Source organism: Pongo pygmaeus, chromosome 9, assembly GCF_028885625.2.
Source record: "Pongo pygmaeus isolate AG05252 chromosome 9, NHGRI_mPonPyg2-v2.0_pri, whole genome shotgun sequence".
Classification (NCBI taxonomy): domain Eukaryota; kingdom Metazoa; phylum Chordata; class Mammalia; order Primates; family Hominidae; genus Pongo; species Pongo pygmaeus.
The window spans coordinates 56,141,272-56,158,889 of NC_072382.2; the positions used below are offsets into that span (position 1 = coordinate 56,141,272).

Genomic DNA, 17,618 nt, shown 5'->3' on the forward strand with positions numbered 1-17,618 from the left:
GGAAGAAATGTCACCTTTCTGAGCCTCATTTTCCTTATTTGTAAGCCTATCCTTTCCTTGTGTAACTTACAACTCATTCCAAGTGCTGTTTTGTCCTCTGGCACTCAGGAGTACCATGCAAAGCCTGTCAACTGCATGAAAAATCACAGCATAGGAGAGGCCCTCCAAATGACCCGACATTGCTCATTCTCCAGGCTGACCACTGCCCTGCTCAGGACAGGCAGCACCCACTATTAGTGCTGATTTAGGGAACAATGTACATCCAAGTCTGATTAAATCCTGAGTCAAAGCACCCAAAAAAATAAATACAATTCAGTTACTTGGAATTTTGTTATCTCAATGAAAACAAGACTACAATTTCATGAGTGTCATCTCTGAATATAATTTTAGTGAAGCTCCAATTAGAACAAAATCCATTGCAATGTATAATAGCAGATTTTCTCCAAAGCATCAGAAAAGTCCAAGACCCCACCACTCTCCACCGCAGCTGTCCTCTTTGCACTTCTCCTTGGGAAGATTTCATTCTGGTTCTTCAGGCCCAGACATTCTTCTCTACCTGCCATCAGCAACAACAGCTATCCACCTCTCTCAAACACCTCGAAGTGCATCACAGCTTACCCTAGGCTTAGCTTTGAAGTACAGCGAGGATGGACACCTTAAGGCCTTCTCCTCTGCTGCCTGCACAAGAGGGGGCCCCTCAGCATGCCAGCTACAAGAAGCCACTCAGCCTGCTGGAGTTGTACACATGAAGGGCCTTGGGCAAGAACCTCACTCCTAACTGAAATACCATCAAATGAGACATGTCATCATCACCATCAGAGACAAACAGTTCACAGTCCCTGCCCTGCATGGATGAGCTATACCCATGAGTCATTCTGTTAACTCTGCCCTTCAAGTAATAAACAGGAACACTGACTTACAGGAGCTCAAGGACCTTAAAGATCAGCCGGGCTGACCGCACAAATGAACAAATGGAGGTGCAGAGAGGGGAAGCATCTTGCCCAAGGTAATTCACTAGTGGCAGAGCCAGGTATAGGACAAGGTCTTTTGGTTCCTACTGCACTCCTTTCCTTATTGCCTGGATTGCATTCATAATCATCACCAAATAAATAATGTGTGCCTTCATCAGAGTTACTTAGAGTTCATGCTTTCCAAACCCAAGAGATGACCTTACTCCTGAAGGCTAGAGGACAGAGAGTAGTCACTGGGCTACTAACAATCTCAATTTCCTCACTGGCAAAATGACAGGGCTACAATTGATGATTCTGAACAAACCCAACCTTGACATTGAAAGCTTCTATCTGGTGTGAACTGGCTGAGGAGAGACAGCCTTGGGAAAATACATTTATATACAAAGTAACCTTGGATAGAAACACTGGTTCACTACAACTCTGGGTGTCACAGCTGTCCAGCATGACAAATGCAAAAGGTTATAGTGAAACCAGGGACTCTTTTCCATAGGCCACTGTAAGTGCCTTATATTCTGGGCTTATTTCAGTCAGATCTTACATTTCAGTAACAGAAATCATGGCTAGGCTGACCTTTCTTTTTTTTCCCTTTTTTTTTTTTTGAGACAGAATTTTTTTGCTCTTGTCGCCCAGGCTGGAGGGCAGTGGCGCGATCTGGGCTCACTGCAACCTCCACCTCCCAGTTCAAGCGATTCTCCTGTCTCAGCCTGCTGCGTAGCTGGGATTACAGGCGCCCGCCACCACGCCCAGCTAATTTTTGTATTTTTAGTAGAGACGGGGTTTTGCCATGTTGGCCAGGCTAGCCTCGAACTCCTGACCTTAGGTGATCTGTCCGCCTCAGCCTCCCAGAGTGCTGGGATTACAGGCATGAGCCACCATGCCTGGCCCTAGGCTAACCTTTCAACATGACAAAAGATACTTAGGGAAACAAAACGAAAATCCCAAATGGTTGATGAGATAAGCAGGACTATTGGACACTTGGGTAATGTTTCTAAAGGATCTTTCACATCATCACTGGCAGGAAAAGGAAATTTCCTGCATTTTATTACAGCAAGTTCACAGTATAGGACCATATGCAGTCCCCAGAGATGCTTCTGGTCCTCTCTGCACCCAAGGCACATGGTTAAAGTCTCTATAGCACTTGGCACATCATGTTACAATGGCTTATTTAGGTCTTTCTCTCTCTACTTGATTGTAAGCTTCTTGAGTACAGGGACTACATCCCACTCATCTTTGGATCCCAAGAGCCTGGTGCATAGTAGGTGCTCAGTAAATTCTAAACAATCACCAGCATTTTCTATGAGCCATTACATATGAAAACATGGTCCAAATACTTTGTTGAAATACAGCTGACTCATAGCATTGAATAAAATTCCTTAACCAACTCAACTATTATGTTCCTTCATCTACCAAGAAGACAATTATACCTGCTCACTCTTCCCCACCCAGAGGAGCTACCAGAGGCCATGTGATCAGACTGGGTGGCATCTGATAGGCATGCAGTAAATACGTGATGAACTGCATGATACAGCGTTGGTTAAATAACAGGGGGAGAGGGGAAACATCAAGCACAGGCACTCACTTGCACGTGATAAAAGCATGATAGTCATTAGTGCAGTTCACTACATATTTTCTGTTCTCCTTGCAGGCATATGGTATAACTGTACTTCCCTTCACCTTTGAATTTAAGTGTAGCCATGTGACTTCCTTTGGCCAATAATGAGGAAAAGTTACATGGGTCATTTCCAGACAGAAGCTTTAAGAAACTGTGTGTGGTTCACCATGATCTCTTTCTTCTTGCAATGAAGACTGTCAGTGCTCTAAATGGTAGTTCCTCTAACTCTGGATCCCAGAGTGAGAATGATGTACAACATAGCCTTCCACTGACCTGTTATGGCCAAATAGAGTTTTTTGGGAATTGTTTGTTATGCAGCATAACCTATGCTATCCTGACTCATACAAAAACATTCACGGGTACCCAGATTAAAACACATGAAGTTATTTTCTGTTGCAGGGCACAGATATAGTCAGATTCTGACTCAGCGTCGGGGCCTATGCTTTGGGTGACCACGGGAGTTGGCATAGAGAAAGGTGACCCATCTTGGCCTTTCTCTTTGGCCTCTCATTCTTACTTTCATATTGCTAGACATCTTTTCCTCCACACTTCGATCAATGATTAAGTTTAAACAACTGTTGAACAGTTACCATTTATAGAAAACGTACTTCAGGTGGGGCGTGGTGGCTCATGTCTGTAATCTCAGCACTTTGGGAGGCCAAGTAGGTGGATCACCTGAGATCAGGAGTTCGAGACCAGCCTGGCCAACATGGCGAAACCCTGTCTCTACTAAAAAAACAACAACAACAAAATTAGCTGGGCATGGTGGTGTGTACCTGTAACCCCAGCTACTCAGGAGGCTGAGGCAGAAGAATCGCTTGAACCTGGAAGGCATAGGTTACAGTGAACCGAGATCGTGTCACTGCACTCCAGCCTGGGCAACAGAGCGAGACTCGGTCTCAAAAAAAAAAAAAATGCACTTCAGGGGCATGATTATACTCTCTCTGACCCTCAGGTGTGCTTTTACTATAGCGTAAAAAGGTTATGGAACAAAGTTATGAAGTTGAGCAACATTAGGGAATGGGAGATTCTCATGAGGCCACCATACGGCTCTTTCCTTTTTAAAGTGAAAACACTGCATGCACAAGAATGATACTCTGCAGACTATTCCTTCTCCTCTCTTTACAACCCCCTGGTAGAATTCCTTTGTGGTTTAAGGTACAGATGGTTTACTTCCTGTCAGCACCATGCCTTGTTCAGCACTTGTGGCTCTAGCCACTGATCCCGCAGGCAGTGGCACTAGCATAAAACAGCCTCTTGGGCAAGGCCAATGTAGTTATTATTGCCCTGCTACTGAGGAAATAGGCATTGCCTCTAAGGCTCCTTTTATGAGCTTTAAAATGAAAATGACTTTCACTGTCTCTTACTTTGTGTCTAGTTGTTATAGACAACTAGGAGAAGAGGAAAGAGGATGGAAAGAAACCAGTGAAGATCGTTAATGCTGGCCACTGTGCTAGAAGCATCTTCTCGTCCCAAGACAATGAGTACAACTCTTGAATGCAGGACTGAAAAATGCTCAGGGGCGCTAATGGTATAATAGAAAGTTATAAGGCAGACAAAAGGAGAAGGCAAGGAAAATGAAAGAGGAAGAGAAGGGAAGGGCTGGGAGTGAGAGGTAAAGAATGACAGAGAGAGAGTCAGAAAGAGGGTCAACTGATTGACCCTAGCAAGAAAAGATGAAGACAAAATAATACAAAAGAAGTCATGAAGGAAGGAGGGAAAAGCAAGGACAAGTTCATTCTCACTTGGGCCAGTAGGAAGCTCAATGCTGAATTACTAAAAAATGCAACCATGTGGGACCTTATGTTTCATCAATCCGTGTTCTCTATTTTTCCCTTTTTTTGCACATCATATTCAAACTTACATTTCCCCATGGTCCTAATGCTATACTCATTTATTTTATAATTGTTCTTTTATTATATGCAGTTATTATAAGCTGTTTTAGAAATAAAAGCGGTTAATTATTCGCTAATTAATTAAATATAAAGAAAAGTGAGTTGCAACGAGGTAGAGCCTAGATTGTCCTAAATAGCTTGCAGGACCTAAGAATTAGAGTGTTTATCTTGGAGGCTGGGCACAGTGGCTTACCCTGTAATACCAGCACTTTGGGAGGCTTAGGCAGGCAGATCACTTGAGCTCAGGAGTTTGAGACCAGCCTGGGCAACATGGTGAAACCCTGTCTCTACAAAAATGCAAAAATTAGCCGGGTGCAGTGGCATGCACCTGTGATCCCAGCTACTTGAGAGGCTGAGACAGGAAAATCACTTGAGCCAGGGTGGAGGTTGCAGTCAGCCAAGATCATGCTATTGCACTCCAGCCTGGGTGATGGGAGCGAAACACTGTCTCAAAAAATAAAATAAAAATAAAATATTTATCTTAGGTGCTTTGCAAAAATACTTTCACCACCCTCATTCACCTCATTTGATCCTCACAACAGTCCTGTGAGACAGGTATGAATATTGCCCTCATTTCAGAGACAAAAACCTAAACTCAGGGGAGTTAAGTGACATGGAGAGTGAGGACTGGAATTAGGGCATGTTTACAACAAAACTCACATCTTTTCTTTTATAGCTGCCTTGGCAATGTAACTGTGATGGTTTCTATCAGTGCTGTCCAAAAGAGTTTTCTACAGTGTGGGAAATGTTCTGTGTCTAGGACAGCACTGGCCACATGGGACTTTTGAGTACTGGAAATGAGGCTAGTGTGATTAAGAAACCAAACTTTTAGTTAATTTTCATTAATTTTAAATAGTGGTGGCCATTACAGTAGGCAGCACCGATCTAGATTCTCTCACCTCTACCATACGTATGCAGGGGAGATAAGGCTCAAACACTGGCAGCTAGAGATTGTATGAAGTGGGATTAGTAGTCAAAGAGGAGAGATCACCTTTGCTTTACTTGATGACGGTGGGAAGATTAGGAACTGACCGTACATAACAAGTAGAGAGGGGAGGTAATGGGGGGAGGGGGAAGGTATTTTAGGGTACCCTTCTTAAACCATGGTCCCAGCCTCTGGAGGCCCTACAGATCCCCAAGCTCTGGGTAGGGAACCTCCAGCAATTGCTTAAGGGGCCATATAGTGGTTAGCCAAGACCAGGAAAGAGAAGTTTTTGAATGACTGCAGAATCTCTGCAGATCTGGTGGCCTTGGAATTCCCAGCTCACTAAAGGGAAGCATCACCCCTGACCTGCGATCTTGACATTGTAGACTCCTCCCTCAACCAACAACACAAAAATTGCAATAAGTCAGAATTCACAAACGGGCATCCCTCTTCTAAACTTGCAAGAAGGCCAAGGAGGCAACTGGCCCAGCTCTGTGTAAGAAAGGACCTTTTCCTTGAAGTCTGAGAACAGTGATGAGAAAAGGGGTGAGGGCAAGCCCACTCGCACGGTCCATGTGCAACAGGTCTGGGAGGGAGACAAGTCAAGAAATATTCCCTTTTTCCTCTTAATGCAAATCATTTTGCATTGTCTCTGAAGGATAGAGTTCACCTTTCCAGCTGTTTGGGCATTGCTTGTATTTTCAGTGGCTATGGACTCATTTAAAGAGACGACATCATGGTAAGGTCTCAAAATTAGGGAATCCCTACAAGGAGGGCTCCCTAAAAGAAGCAATATGTTAGGTGATTGGAGGATTTGAGGGGGTGATCAGGCAGGCCTGGGTTTGAATCCCAGCTTGGACACTCATTAGGTGTGTAACCCTGGGCAAGTTTACTCACCCTCTCTGAGCACCACTGCTTCAAATCTATGAAACCAGGATAACATCTCCTCTCAAAGGGTCAGGTGTAAATGAGATAATATTTGTAAGGTGCTTGACACAGTTCCTGGCATAGAGCAACCCATCAGGAAATGGCAACTATTACTGGTTTTATTACCTTCTGATATAAGTTTATATTAGTTTTCTATTGCTGACATAAGTTTATGTCAGTTTTCTATTGCCATAACAAGTTAATATAAACTTAGTAGCTAAAAACAACAAAAAATTATTAGCTCACAGTTCTGTGAGTCAGAAGCTCACATGGGTCTCGTGAGCTAAAATCATGGGTATGTGCAGGGCTACATTCATTTCTGGAGGCTCTAGGAGCATCTGTTCCTATGGCTTTTCCCTTACATAGAGGCCACCTGCATTCTTGGGCTGTAGCCTTCTTCCTCCATCTTCAAAGCTGGCAATGGCAGGACGAGTCCTTCTCACATCACATCATTCTGACCTCCTCCTCTTGGCCTCCCTCTTTCACTTTTGAGGACCTTGTGATTATGTTGGACCCATCTGAATAAGCCAGAGTAATCTCCCTGTCAGCTGACTGGCAACCTTAATTCCCCTCGCCATGAAACTTAACATATCCACAGGTTCTGGAGATTAGAATGTGGCCATCTTTGGGGATGATTATTACACCTACCACAGGCTTAGAATGAAGCGTGAGGGGAGCAGTCTCTTCCTGTTTTTGCTGCTTCTCTTATGTGGCTCTCAGTAGGGACTATGCCTCAGAAATAACTGGCTTGTTGGGGACCTACCACCTGGTAAGGGCGCCAATTGCATCTGCCGGCTGGGGACCTCTGGCCTGGATTAAACTCTTTCCTCCAGATCAGACCTGAATCCATGAATGCACTGCTTGGTGCCAGGAGGCCTGCTTTGTTCCGTATGAATCACAAAGCCAAGCAGTGTCCTGGGCTCTTGGAGTTCTTATGACACTCCCAGCAAGGAAGGAGGGCTCAGCTTGGCAGGCTGCTCAAATACCAGGTTGCATAGTTACATTCTCACACCATGAGACTCTCCTTGAGAGAGGCCTCCCAATTCAAGCTGAAATTGGGACGCCTCTGAGTGCCAAGGCCCTGGATGCAGCCTGAAAAGTCTGTACAGTGACTCTGAATCCTTCACTGAAACAGCAATCGCAGTACTTAAAACATTCAAAATTTGAAGGGTAATGAAAAACTTATAACAAGAAGAAAAAAAAAATCTCTCTTTTCTGCTTGGTTTCCTGGTACAAAGGTGGAGGGCGATTTTCATTTTGTTCAAGTTTCAGGCTGACTCTTTACTACACAGCATTTGTTTTTCTGACTTTAGAAGGTTTGAAGTAATATGGCCTTATTGCCTAAATTAATAAAAAGCACTGAAGTTCAGTAAGTATTCTAACGGCTTAGAAGAAAGTTACCAAGTAGTTCCAAAGTCCTCCTCCTGATCTAATGTCACACCAAGCCTGATTTCTGTCTTCATTGTGCTCTCAATGGCATTTATGTGATCTTGGGATGACATTCAAGAGGAGCATCTAACTGGCTCAGCCCGTTGTGTGCTAAAACACAGGTGGGTAAAGAAAAGGGTGAGGAGGATGGTGTGGCTTTGTAGTCACCAAGAAAGGGACTTAGAACTTTCCCAGAGCTGATCTTTATGCTTTCAAAGCTCTCAACTTGCTGGAGTTCGGGAACTTTTGATGGGTTCTGAGAGGACAGCAGTGCATGTAGGAACTGGCAGGAGTTCAACGAGCCATTTGACTGTCTGTTAGCCTAGTCTCGGCCCTCCTTGCCATATTTCTTCTTCTTCCCAGTCTGCCAGTTTGGAGACCTCCATGCCAAAGCTCCTTTTATCTGTCTGTTATCTGGAGCCTATGATGTGTAATAAGCCACTCCATTTGTCCCTTTTGATCCTCTCTTCTCAGACACCTGGCTCTAGTCTGCTGGAAGTAGACACTGATCACTATCAGGAAAAACCTGGAGCCCAGGGGTGGCAACCCTAAAGAGTGACAAGAGATCAAGGGCACACTTAACTATCTTCATTTATTATTTCTTAGAAGCTGGCTGGTAACATACCAGACTCACCAACTGACACAGTCTCTATCTCCCAGGCTCTGAAGGCATCCATTCCTATCAGTTACTTTTAATAACCCTGAAGATACCCCAGCCACATTCTGCTGCAAACAGGCAAGTTCTGCCTGGTAGGCCAGCGTCCCTTAAGGTCTTTCCCTGGAAGAGCTGTTCTTCCCCAGCTGCTTGGCTGTGGTTACTAATTTTCTTATTCACACAGTGATCTGCCTTTCTTCCATTTGCTGAGGTCTAATCAGGTCTAATCACTCAGTACTTTTCCTCTTTCCTTTGTAGAACTCATGTGGTCTATTGCTTATGTGTGAATCAAAAAAGGACCGGGCTATCTTTTTATACAGAACTTCCTGGAAAAACCTTAGCTCTGGGACCTTTGATTTTCAGGTTTAAAGGAAAGAATTCAGGTCAATTATCTAATTTAAGTTGTTTAAAGAACATATTTCCAATTACAGGGACAAGAACAGTATTACCCAAATTGCAGCCACTTGCATACTACCTTTGTTTTCTGATATAACTACATACCATCTGTGATATTCTTCCTTGATATTTCACATTAAATTGTCTCAAGTCTTACACTATCCTTACCTTAAGCAGCATTTGTAAAATCACAGGTTTGATGTGCTAGTTGTAAGTTTTAAAAAAATATTAAAATTAAAATGTAATTGTTAAAAAGGAGTATTTTCCTATCTGCCATCTAAAATTATCTCCTATGCCACCATGATAGCCTCCCACTTTGGGAAACACTCATTTAGAATATAGATTTTGTAAGTACATGAGACTAAATTTGTGATTTACATGAAGAATTTTACAGAAACAAATGTACTATTTCAACTTAGCTAAAGATGAAGTATTACTATGGTCAGCTCATAATAACTTTGGAAATTATAAAAAATTTAGCATATTCTAGAATAATGGAAAATATCTCCTTGCCTATAGGCCAGAACTTATGTAAAACAAGGATAAATTTGTAGTCTTTTACAAATCCTATGTCTTTAAAAAGCCATCTGAGTTCTTTCTTTAAAACTTTGTCAGTTATCCACTCAGTTTGTTTTTTGTTTTGAGACGGAGTCTCACTCTGTTGCCCAGGCTGGAATGCAATGGCTGCAATGGCACAATCTCGGCTCATTGTAACCTCTGCCTCCCGGGTTCAAGCAATTCTCATGCCTCCACCTCCTGAGTAGCTGGGATTACAGGTGTGCATCACCACAAATGGCTAATTTTTGCATTCTTAGTAGAGACAGGGTTTCATCATGTGTGCCAAGCTGGTCTCAAACTCCTGACCTCAGGTGATCTGCCCGCCTTGGCCTCCCAAAGTGCTGAGATTATAGGCGTGAGCCACCATGCCCAGCCTCATTCAGTTTTAAATAAATGATCATATCGGAGCATTCCAGTCTGGAGAGAACCAAAGGACATTGTTGTCCATTTCGTTTAACCATACAGGCTGAACTAAAACAACCTAACAAGTGCTACCTATCTTTTCAACCCCACCCTCATCCTCCATCTCCAGAAGCAGAAACAAGCTCAACTGTGATCTATAGTAATCCCATTAATCCTACAATGAAACATTAAATTAAACTGCCTAGCATAGTTTCTTCTGCTACAAGGAAAACTGTATCTTATAAGGCCTGTATTTTATGCGGATAGATTTACTAAACAACGGATAGAAGAATACAAATAAGCAAAATAATTTGGCAAATTGTGAAATCTCCAGTGGGGGTGTTGTAGCAACTGATTTTTTTTTCCTGTTATTATTTACTATAAAGATTTTAGTTACAGAGAGTTTAGTTTCTCCTTAGTAAGAGCAGTTCTCAGCCTGGGCGCAGTGGCTCACGCCTGTAATCCCAACACTTTGGGAGGCCGAGGCAGGTGGATCACCTGAATTCGAGAGTTTGAGACCAGCCTGGCCAACATGGTGAAACCCCGTCTCTACTAAAAATTCAAAATTAGCTGGGCATGGTGGTGCACACCTATAATCTCAACTGCTTGGGAGGCTGAGGCGGAAGAATTGCTTGAACCCGGGAGATGGAGATTGCAGTAAGCCAGGATCATGCCACTGCACTCCAGCCTGGGTGACAGAGTGAGACTCTGTCTCAAAAACAAACAAACCAAACAAACAAACAACAACAACAACAAAAAAGTTTATTTGTTTTTTCTCAAATGGTTCATGTTTCTATGGACTTTTCAAACCCATTCCTTTCTTTGTTAATTACAGGAAAAAAATATGACTTGAGCTAGAACCCTAGTGGAAGGCCTTTTAACATCCCTGATATAAATCACAAGCCTGGGCACGGGGGGGACTCTAAAGAGGACACATTCAAGTTAGTGGTAGAGACTGGGCCAGATCCCAAGTTCCTAACAACTCATTCAGTGTTTCCCAGCCTTCCCTGAGAGAACATGAAGATTCTTCTTCAGCAAATTCCATCTCTGGGTGTGATTTTAGTATTTGTCTCTTTGGTGTGCTGCCCTATTTCTCTAAAGCCACACAATTACAGAAGTCACTTAGCTCTTTGTAAAAAGCATGCCCTGGGAACAGCAGGAAGCTGTTCTTGTGCTACTATTTGGCTTTCTGACATAAAAGGTTTAGTACCCAAAAAGTCTATGGTCATTTTAAACCACTTGCTTCTAAATTCCATGTTACATCTCATCAACCCAGATGTGGAAAGAGGTCAAGTGTTCCAGCAAATCCTTAAACAGCCAGATCATTAAGGGTATTTGAAATCTGCACTGAAATCCAGAATTATAGCACATTAGAACTGGAAGGGATCATAGAAATCATATAGTCCAAACTTCTCATTTCATAGGTTGCTCAGGGTCATAGAATCAGTTTGTCAGAGTAAGACCTAGAACCTGGAGGCCAAATAGTCCTCTTTTGTTATCACAGTATTTTCTGAACCTCTTTTCTTCTCTGATAGCAGTGGCAGCGATGCCTGATCAACCTCTATGATGTCAACTACTTAGCATGTGGTGTCTAAACCCATGTCCTTAAGCATTGCCTCCTATTACCATGCAACAGGAGGCTTTTTGGTGAAGGCTGCTCAGCCAAGGCTAGGAGAGATCCCTTCTGCACACAGACCTTCTGTGCCACAAGGTGCAATACCTAGAAAGCTGGCTAATGAGAGAGGAAGTAAAGCACATCCCTAGGGCCTGCTGAACCGACAAAGACACAGTAGCAACAAGCAAAACAATAACAAAAACCACGGAAGCCTGAACTCCCTGTGTTGCTGCTGTCAGAAGCATCACCCTACACAGAAGCAGGACTCAAGAACCCTCGGCAGCCCTTTCCTACCTACTGTACCTGCTCCTAACCCCAGGTACAGATTCCAGGCCTCCCCTCCTCTCTGTGGGTTAAAGTCTCCATTCACTCTCCCAATACCATAACCCTCATTTCTCAGGCCACCCTGGGATCACCTCTGCATCCGACCAGCCCCAAGTGCAGCAAGCTTACCTGTCAGCATCTCCGAGGCCCAAGGAGGTATTTCGTTGCAGGGTCTCCCGTACCACAGCCATCCCATCAGGGAGCCGGTTCAGGCGACGGGTATAGAGGCCAAGTCCACCATCAGTCATGTACCTTTAAAAGGAGAAGATGATGATGCACATGAATGTCAAAAGCAAGTGGCTTCCAGGCTTGCATTCATATCCAGAAGCCTGTACAGTCACCAAGTGCTCTAAGGGGGAAGAAACTGAGGATTCCCTGAGGCTCTGGCACTGATCACAGCCCAACGATAACTCAGCTGCTGATCCAACCTAGAGGATCACCAGCTTGCTAACAAAAAAGTGAAAAAAGAGAACGAACTCAACTTAATTAACCCAAACTCACAGGTACCTACGATGCAGAAGGGAACTAGGGAATAAAATTAACTGTCAGATGGATTCATGACATTCTTTTTAATGTCAGCGATTATACAAGCAGGTGTTTTACCTGAGTAATGCAAATGGAACTGACAAATCATTAGCAAATCATAGGCAGTAATATTACAGAACAGTGCAGTGGAAAAAGCAGGCAAGCTTTTGAGAGAAGGGGAAAGAAAGGATAGAGGATAGATGAGTGACCTTTGCCATCACAGGTAAGTCACTTCCCTGGATGGTGAGTTTTTCACCCAAACTATAGGACTATCACAGCCTGTGATATGTGGGAATATCACAACATGGGCATGAGAATGAGTGAGATAAGGAATATGAAAGTGCACTGCAATTTGTGTAAGACTATATAAGTGGAAGACATTATGGTTGTCATGATCGTGAAGTGAATTCTACCCTTGATAGTGATGTTTTAAGGGAGTTGTCACAAAACTCTGAACAACACTAATGCTAATTTATTCTTTTTTTGGTAATGCTACAAAGCTGTCTTTTGATGAAATCAGTGCTGTTCTTGGGAGGGAGGATGTCTGGAACTTTCTGTACAGATGGCTGATTGTCTACCAACCAGACAAGTTCCTAAAAGCTTAGCCACTAGTAGGAGGTAGCTCAGTCCAAGGCAGCTGTACCTCATATCTACCTTGGCTTCCTCACAGCCCCCATAAAGGAGACTGGTTGTGTCATTTCCCTCATCTTCAGAGGAGAACAGGAAGTCAATGCAAAACTTGGGCAGAGCCAGAAACCAAACTTGGATCCCTTCAATCCCTTATGGGCCCCATCAGATTGCCCTGCAAGTTATCTGAAAATGCAAGCATTTTACATTTCAAATCAAGTAATATGTAGTAAGAGGACCAATGAGTCATTATTTTTCTGAAACAGGGTCAGCTGAGCTACATCATGGAAAGCTTTATTGCACTTGACATTTTAACTTTTGCATATATGGAGTCGACCCTGAGGGTTCCCAATCCTTGAATTTCTTCTACTTGTAGCTGGGGATCTTTTTAGGATATATTTTTCAAGAACAGAATTATGAGATGCAGACGAGGTTGCCCAGACCAGGAAGTTCAAAAGGCAGAGAAGAAAATTCTCACTAGAGTTATCTCATGTGAAAAGCACCTTCCAGAATGGGTAAGAGGAACCCAGGAAGCTTCTAAGCTATTGTGTCTAAATTCAACACCTCCAAATGTTCCCTCCTCCTCCCTTTATGACATTAATGATCACTGAGGTCACAATGTCAACATAATGAAAAATCTGTTGGAGTAAATCAGACCAACTGTTTGTGATTGTGCTGAAAATGCAACAGAAGAGACTGAAGTTTTCACTCAACTTTATCATTTTAAAAATCACTCTGTGAATATACTAAAAACCATCAAACTGTATGCTTTAAAATGGTGAATTTTTAGCCAGGCACGGTGGCATGCACCTGTTGTAGTCCCAGCTACTTGGGAGGCTGAGGCAGGAGAATCACTTGAACCCGGGAGGTGGAGGTTGCAGTGAGCCGAGATTGTGCCACTGCACTCCAGCCTGGGCGACAGAGTGAGATTCCTTCTGAAAAAACAAAACAAAACAAAACCAAAACAAAACAAAAAAGAAAACCCCAAAAATAAATAAATAAAATGGTGAATTTTATGATATATGAATTAAATCTCAATAAAACATAAAAAATGATTACAGCTATAGTTAAATAATTATTTGTCTAATTGCCCTTCAATGCATGTCTCTCACACTAAATAGTAAGCTCTTTGCAGGCAGAGATTCTTATTTTGTTCAAATCTATATCCCATGAGCTTAGTACATACTAGGTGCTTATTAAATACTGTTTTTGTTGAATGAATGAACGCATGAATGAATGAAGCCCAAAGACACAGCCATAGGGCTGTGCAAATTTTTTTTGCAAGAACACTGATTGCAGGTTTTCTTTCCTCGTAAGCTTTAACAAACTTACATTTAAGACATATGACAAGCAAATTAAACTGTCGATCTGCCAATCTACCCATCATCCATCTATCCAGCCATCCATCCATCCAGCCATCCTCCAACAGACAGAGTGACTCAGGGTAGAGTAATGGGTTATGGGCATCCATCCTACAACTAGCACAAGGAGGAAAAAACACCTACACCAAAATGCCATAACTTTGCCAGAGGCTGGACTTTCTAGACCCCATGTCCTTTCAAGGAGAACTCAGTGGAAGCTCTTCAAAATACAATCTATTGCACCATTAAGCAAGGCAGTTAATTTTGATTTTAGCAAAGTCTGCCCAGCCAGTTAGATAAACAAAATTCTTTCAACTGGGGAGATCTTGTCAAAGGACAAACAAACTAATTTTAGCATTCATTTCCCTGCTGGATTTTTATTGCTGGTGAAACAACACACACGGTTGGGTAATTACACACACACAGGCATGTAGACAAGGCCCACATGTACAGAACCCTGGCTTCCTGCTAAGGCCAGACTGTGGGGCCTGGTGAGCATTCCAGACACAGAATGCTGAGAAACATTGCAGCCCCAGCCCAGCTACACCCGGGTGCAATGTGGATGTGTCAGAAAATGACAACCCCAAAAAAGTGGGAAAGCCTCTGAGAAATGGGACTGAAATGGAACTGAACGTGTGAGCTGGGCTTGCTGTTGGGAATTCTGACTTTGTTTTGGCAGAGGGGAGGGGAAAGGCAAAGCTAAATCAGGATCTTCTGCCTTCTCAAACTGTAGGAAGAAATGAAAGTCAGGGAGCTGAATGCAAATAGTCTGACAATGATCTAGTTTCAAGACTGCAAGTCTATTTCACTTATCGTGCGCATGTAGAGGGAGGGCAGGCAAAGTGATAAGGAAAATGGGGAACTTACCTCTTCTTTTAGAGATATGTAAACACATGTTCAATTGTTTTTTTAAACAATAATATTCTTTAAAATAAATTCTGTTGTATGTCTCTCCCTGGGAGACGGCACAGCACCAGAGACAAAGCTGTGGTTAGAGCCAGCCTCACACTCAAGAAACTAATTTAAAATGTTTCTAAATTATTATCCACCAATTACAATGATTTACAAACAGCTCTGTATATATTTTTAAATAACTCCTGTATTATACAGTCAACGAAAAATATACAAATTTGGGTTTGCTGGACCAAAATTTGTATAGGAATTGGCTATTGTATACATCAATATAGACTGCCTTAACAAAGTGAAGGCCTTAAGAAAGCATAAATTACAGATGAAGCAGCCACGGGTGTGCTTATCTGAAACACTGGCTTTTGCCCAGGGGTGTTAAAAAAAGCTTGTGTTTCTGAAGGTTCAGGGAGCCAGGGGACTGATGGCCTCACCCTCCACTTTAGGAGCTTTTACAGGAGGCTCACACTGGGTGAAGAAGAAATGACTTGCCTGAGGTCACAAGCAAAGGAACCAGCTGATCCAAGAACTGAATCTCAGAACACCCATGCCACACTTTCCTTCTCCTTGGAGAGATAAATAATTAGTGCTGGAATCTAATGAGGTGCTGGTAACATCCTAATGTCTTCTGAGTGGACTCCTGCCTCAGTTGCTAAGCTACTGAACCATCTCCCCGTTACCCTCCTGAGTTCTGCCATGATAGGTGGGTGGAGGCGGCTCTCCGCATCCACCTTCTAAAGCTTCCGCAGAGACCCCTGGATGGAAAGAGTAAGAGCCTCTGCTAAAGGGACAAGGTGTCTGTGGGGTGTTTTTCTTGCTTCCCTGGGGTGGCCCATGAGCATCAGCGTTAAGGAACATGACTGTTTGTAGACCCAAGTTGTTCAAATGCCTTCTCTGCCCCTTGCTAGCTGAAGGACCTAGTACACGTCATTGTTAGTAAGCACTAATGGTACTGAATGCTCACTGGGTACTGTGTTAAGTGCTTCACATAAATCATGGCATTCAACCTTCAAAATAATCTTATCAAGTGTATTATCATCTGTTGTTCAGATGAGGAAAACAGAGCTGTGGTTAAGATCCCAGCGCAGGCAGGTGAGTTCAAATCCCAACTTTGTCACATTTCAGTGCAATTTCTTCTAGCTTAAGTTCCCTCATAGGATTGCGGCAGGTTAAATGAGACAGTGCATATGTTTAGACAGCCCAGTGCCTGACATATAGGGAGCACTTCCTAATCATTAGCTGCTTACGGGAGTGGCAAGACCTAGTTCCTGCTCTGGTGAAGCTCAAACCCTACTGGGGACTAAGACATGCAAATAGCTCTACTGCTACACAAAAGTGGTATAACAGATGAATGCATGACTGGCTTTGAGAACACACGGGAGAAAGCATCGCAGAGGAGCGCTGTTTAAGTTGGCCCTAAAGGGTGCAGAGGAGTTTGCCAGCCAAAACAGGATCCATCTAGCCACATGGATAACATATGCAAAAGCAGAGAGAAATGGCAGAGGGGAAGGTATGTTCAGAGAAGGGTAAGTAGTTCACTGTTGCTGGAACACTGGGATCACAGCCAGGAACTGGGCTGCATGGGACCTGGGGGATGGTTTTGAACACCTTGGATGCCAGGCCTTTGCCTGTAAGATGGGGGATACATGAAGGTACTAATGAATAACAGGCTCTGGCTTCTGTTTCAAAGAGAACATCGACTTTTCGATTCTTCCAACATTTTGTATTCAATTTTTGGTGGGCATTTTCTCATCAGTATTTTCTTCTACAGATTTTTCAGAACACACCATTTCCTAGTCCTGTCTCAGTCATCCCAGACCTCTGGGAGCTGGCCAGACTTGAAGGGTAGACCTCACCATCCCTCCAGTCAAGACAGACCTGTGAAGGCAACATGCCTTTTACAAAAGGAACTTTCTCTACAGAATAGGTTGGTAACTGACACTAGCTATGAAAAAGCTGTGGAATCTAATAGGACCTGTTAGAACAAATACTCTAGACTTCAAGTCCAACATTTAGTAAATAGATTACTTCCCTTTCTTTAAATGTAATGACGCAACAATGTGGAACCAAGTGAAACTGGCTTTGTGAGTCACCTTCAGAAGCGGCAAAAGGTGGCTTCTCATTTCCAAAGTTCACAGTTCAACATGGCCTGAAGAAGTAATACAAACTGACTGTCACTAATCTCACCAGAAATCACCTCTGTCAAGAACTGTGCGAGGAGAGAGGGGACAGAGAAGGAAAGAAATATGTACCAACTTGCTCTAGTCGAGTGCATTTCTAATAGAGCATGACATAAAAAAAAAACCTCTCAGATGCAAGAAATGAAAGAACAAACAGAAAACAAATCAATCCTATGTAATTACTTTCCTTCAAAGACATGTCAGCCTATCCCTATTTTTTGGACACACTTTTGGTTGAAACGTGGACATAGAAACATGGAATAATTACAAATGTGTGTGTAATATTCCTTGCCAATAACAACATAAATATC

At 43.0% G+C, this 17,618-nt stretch overlaps 1 protein-coding gene across 10 annotated transcripts in view; it reads right to left on the bottom strand.

Annotated features, from left to right (window-relative positions):
• Positions 1 to 17,618, bottom strand: part of NAV2 (neuron navigator 2) — a 779,302-nt gene that overhangs the window by 131,491 nt on the left and 630,193 nt on the right. For all 10 annotated transcript variants that reach the window (XM_063671085.1, XM_063671084.1, XM_054438543.2 and 7 more), the window contains one exon: positions 11,838 to 11,960. In XM_063671085.1, the coding sequence (XP_063527155.1) occupies positions 11,838 to 11,960 (123 nt within the window). The remainder of the gene's footprint in view (positions 1 to 11,837; positions 11,961 to 17,618) is intronic.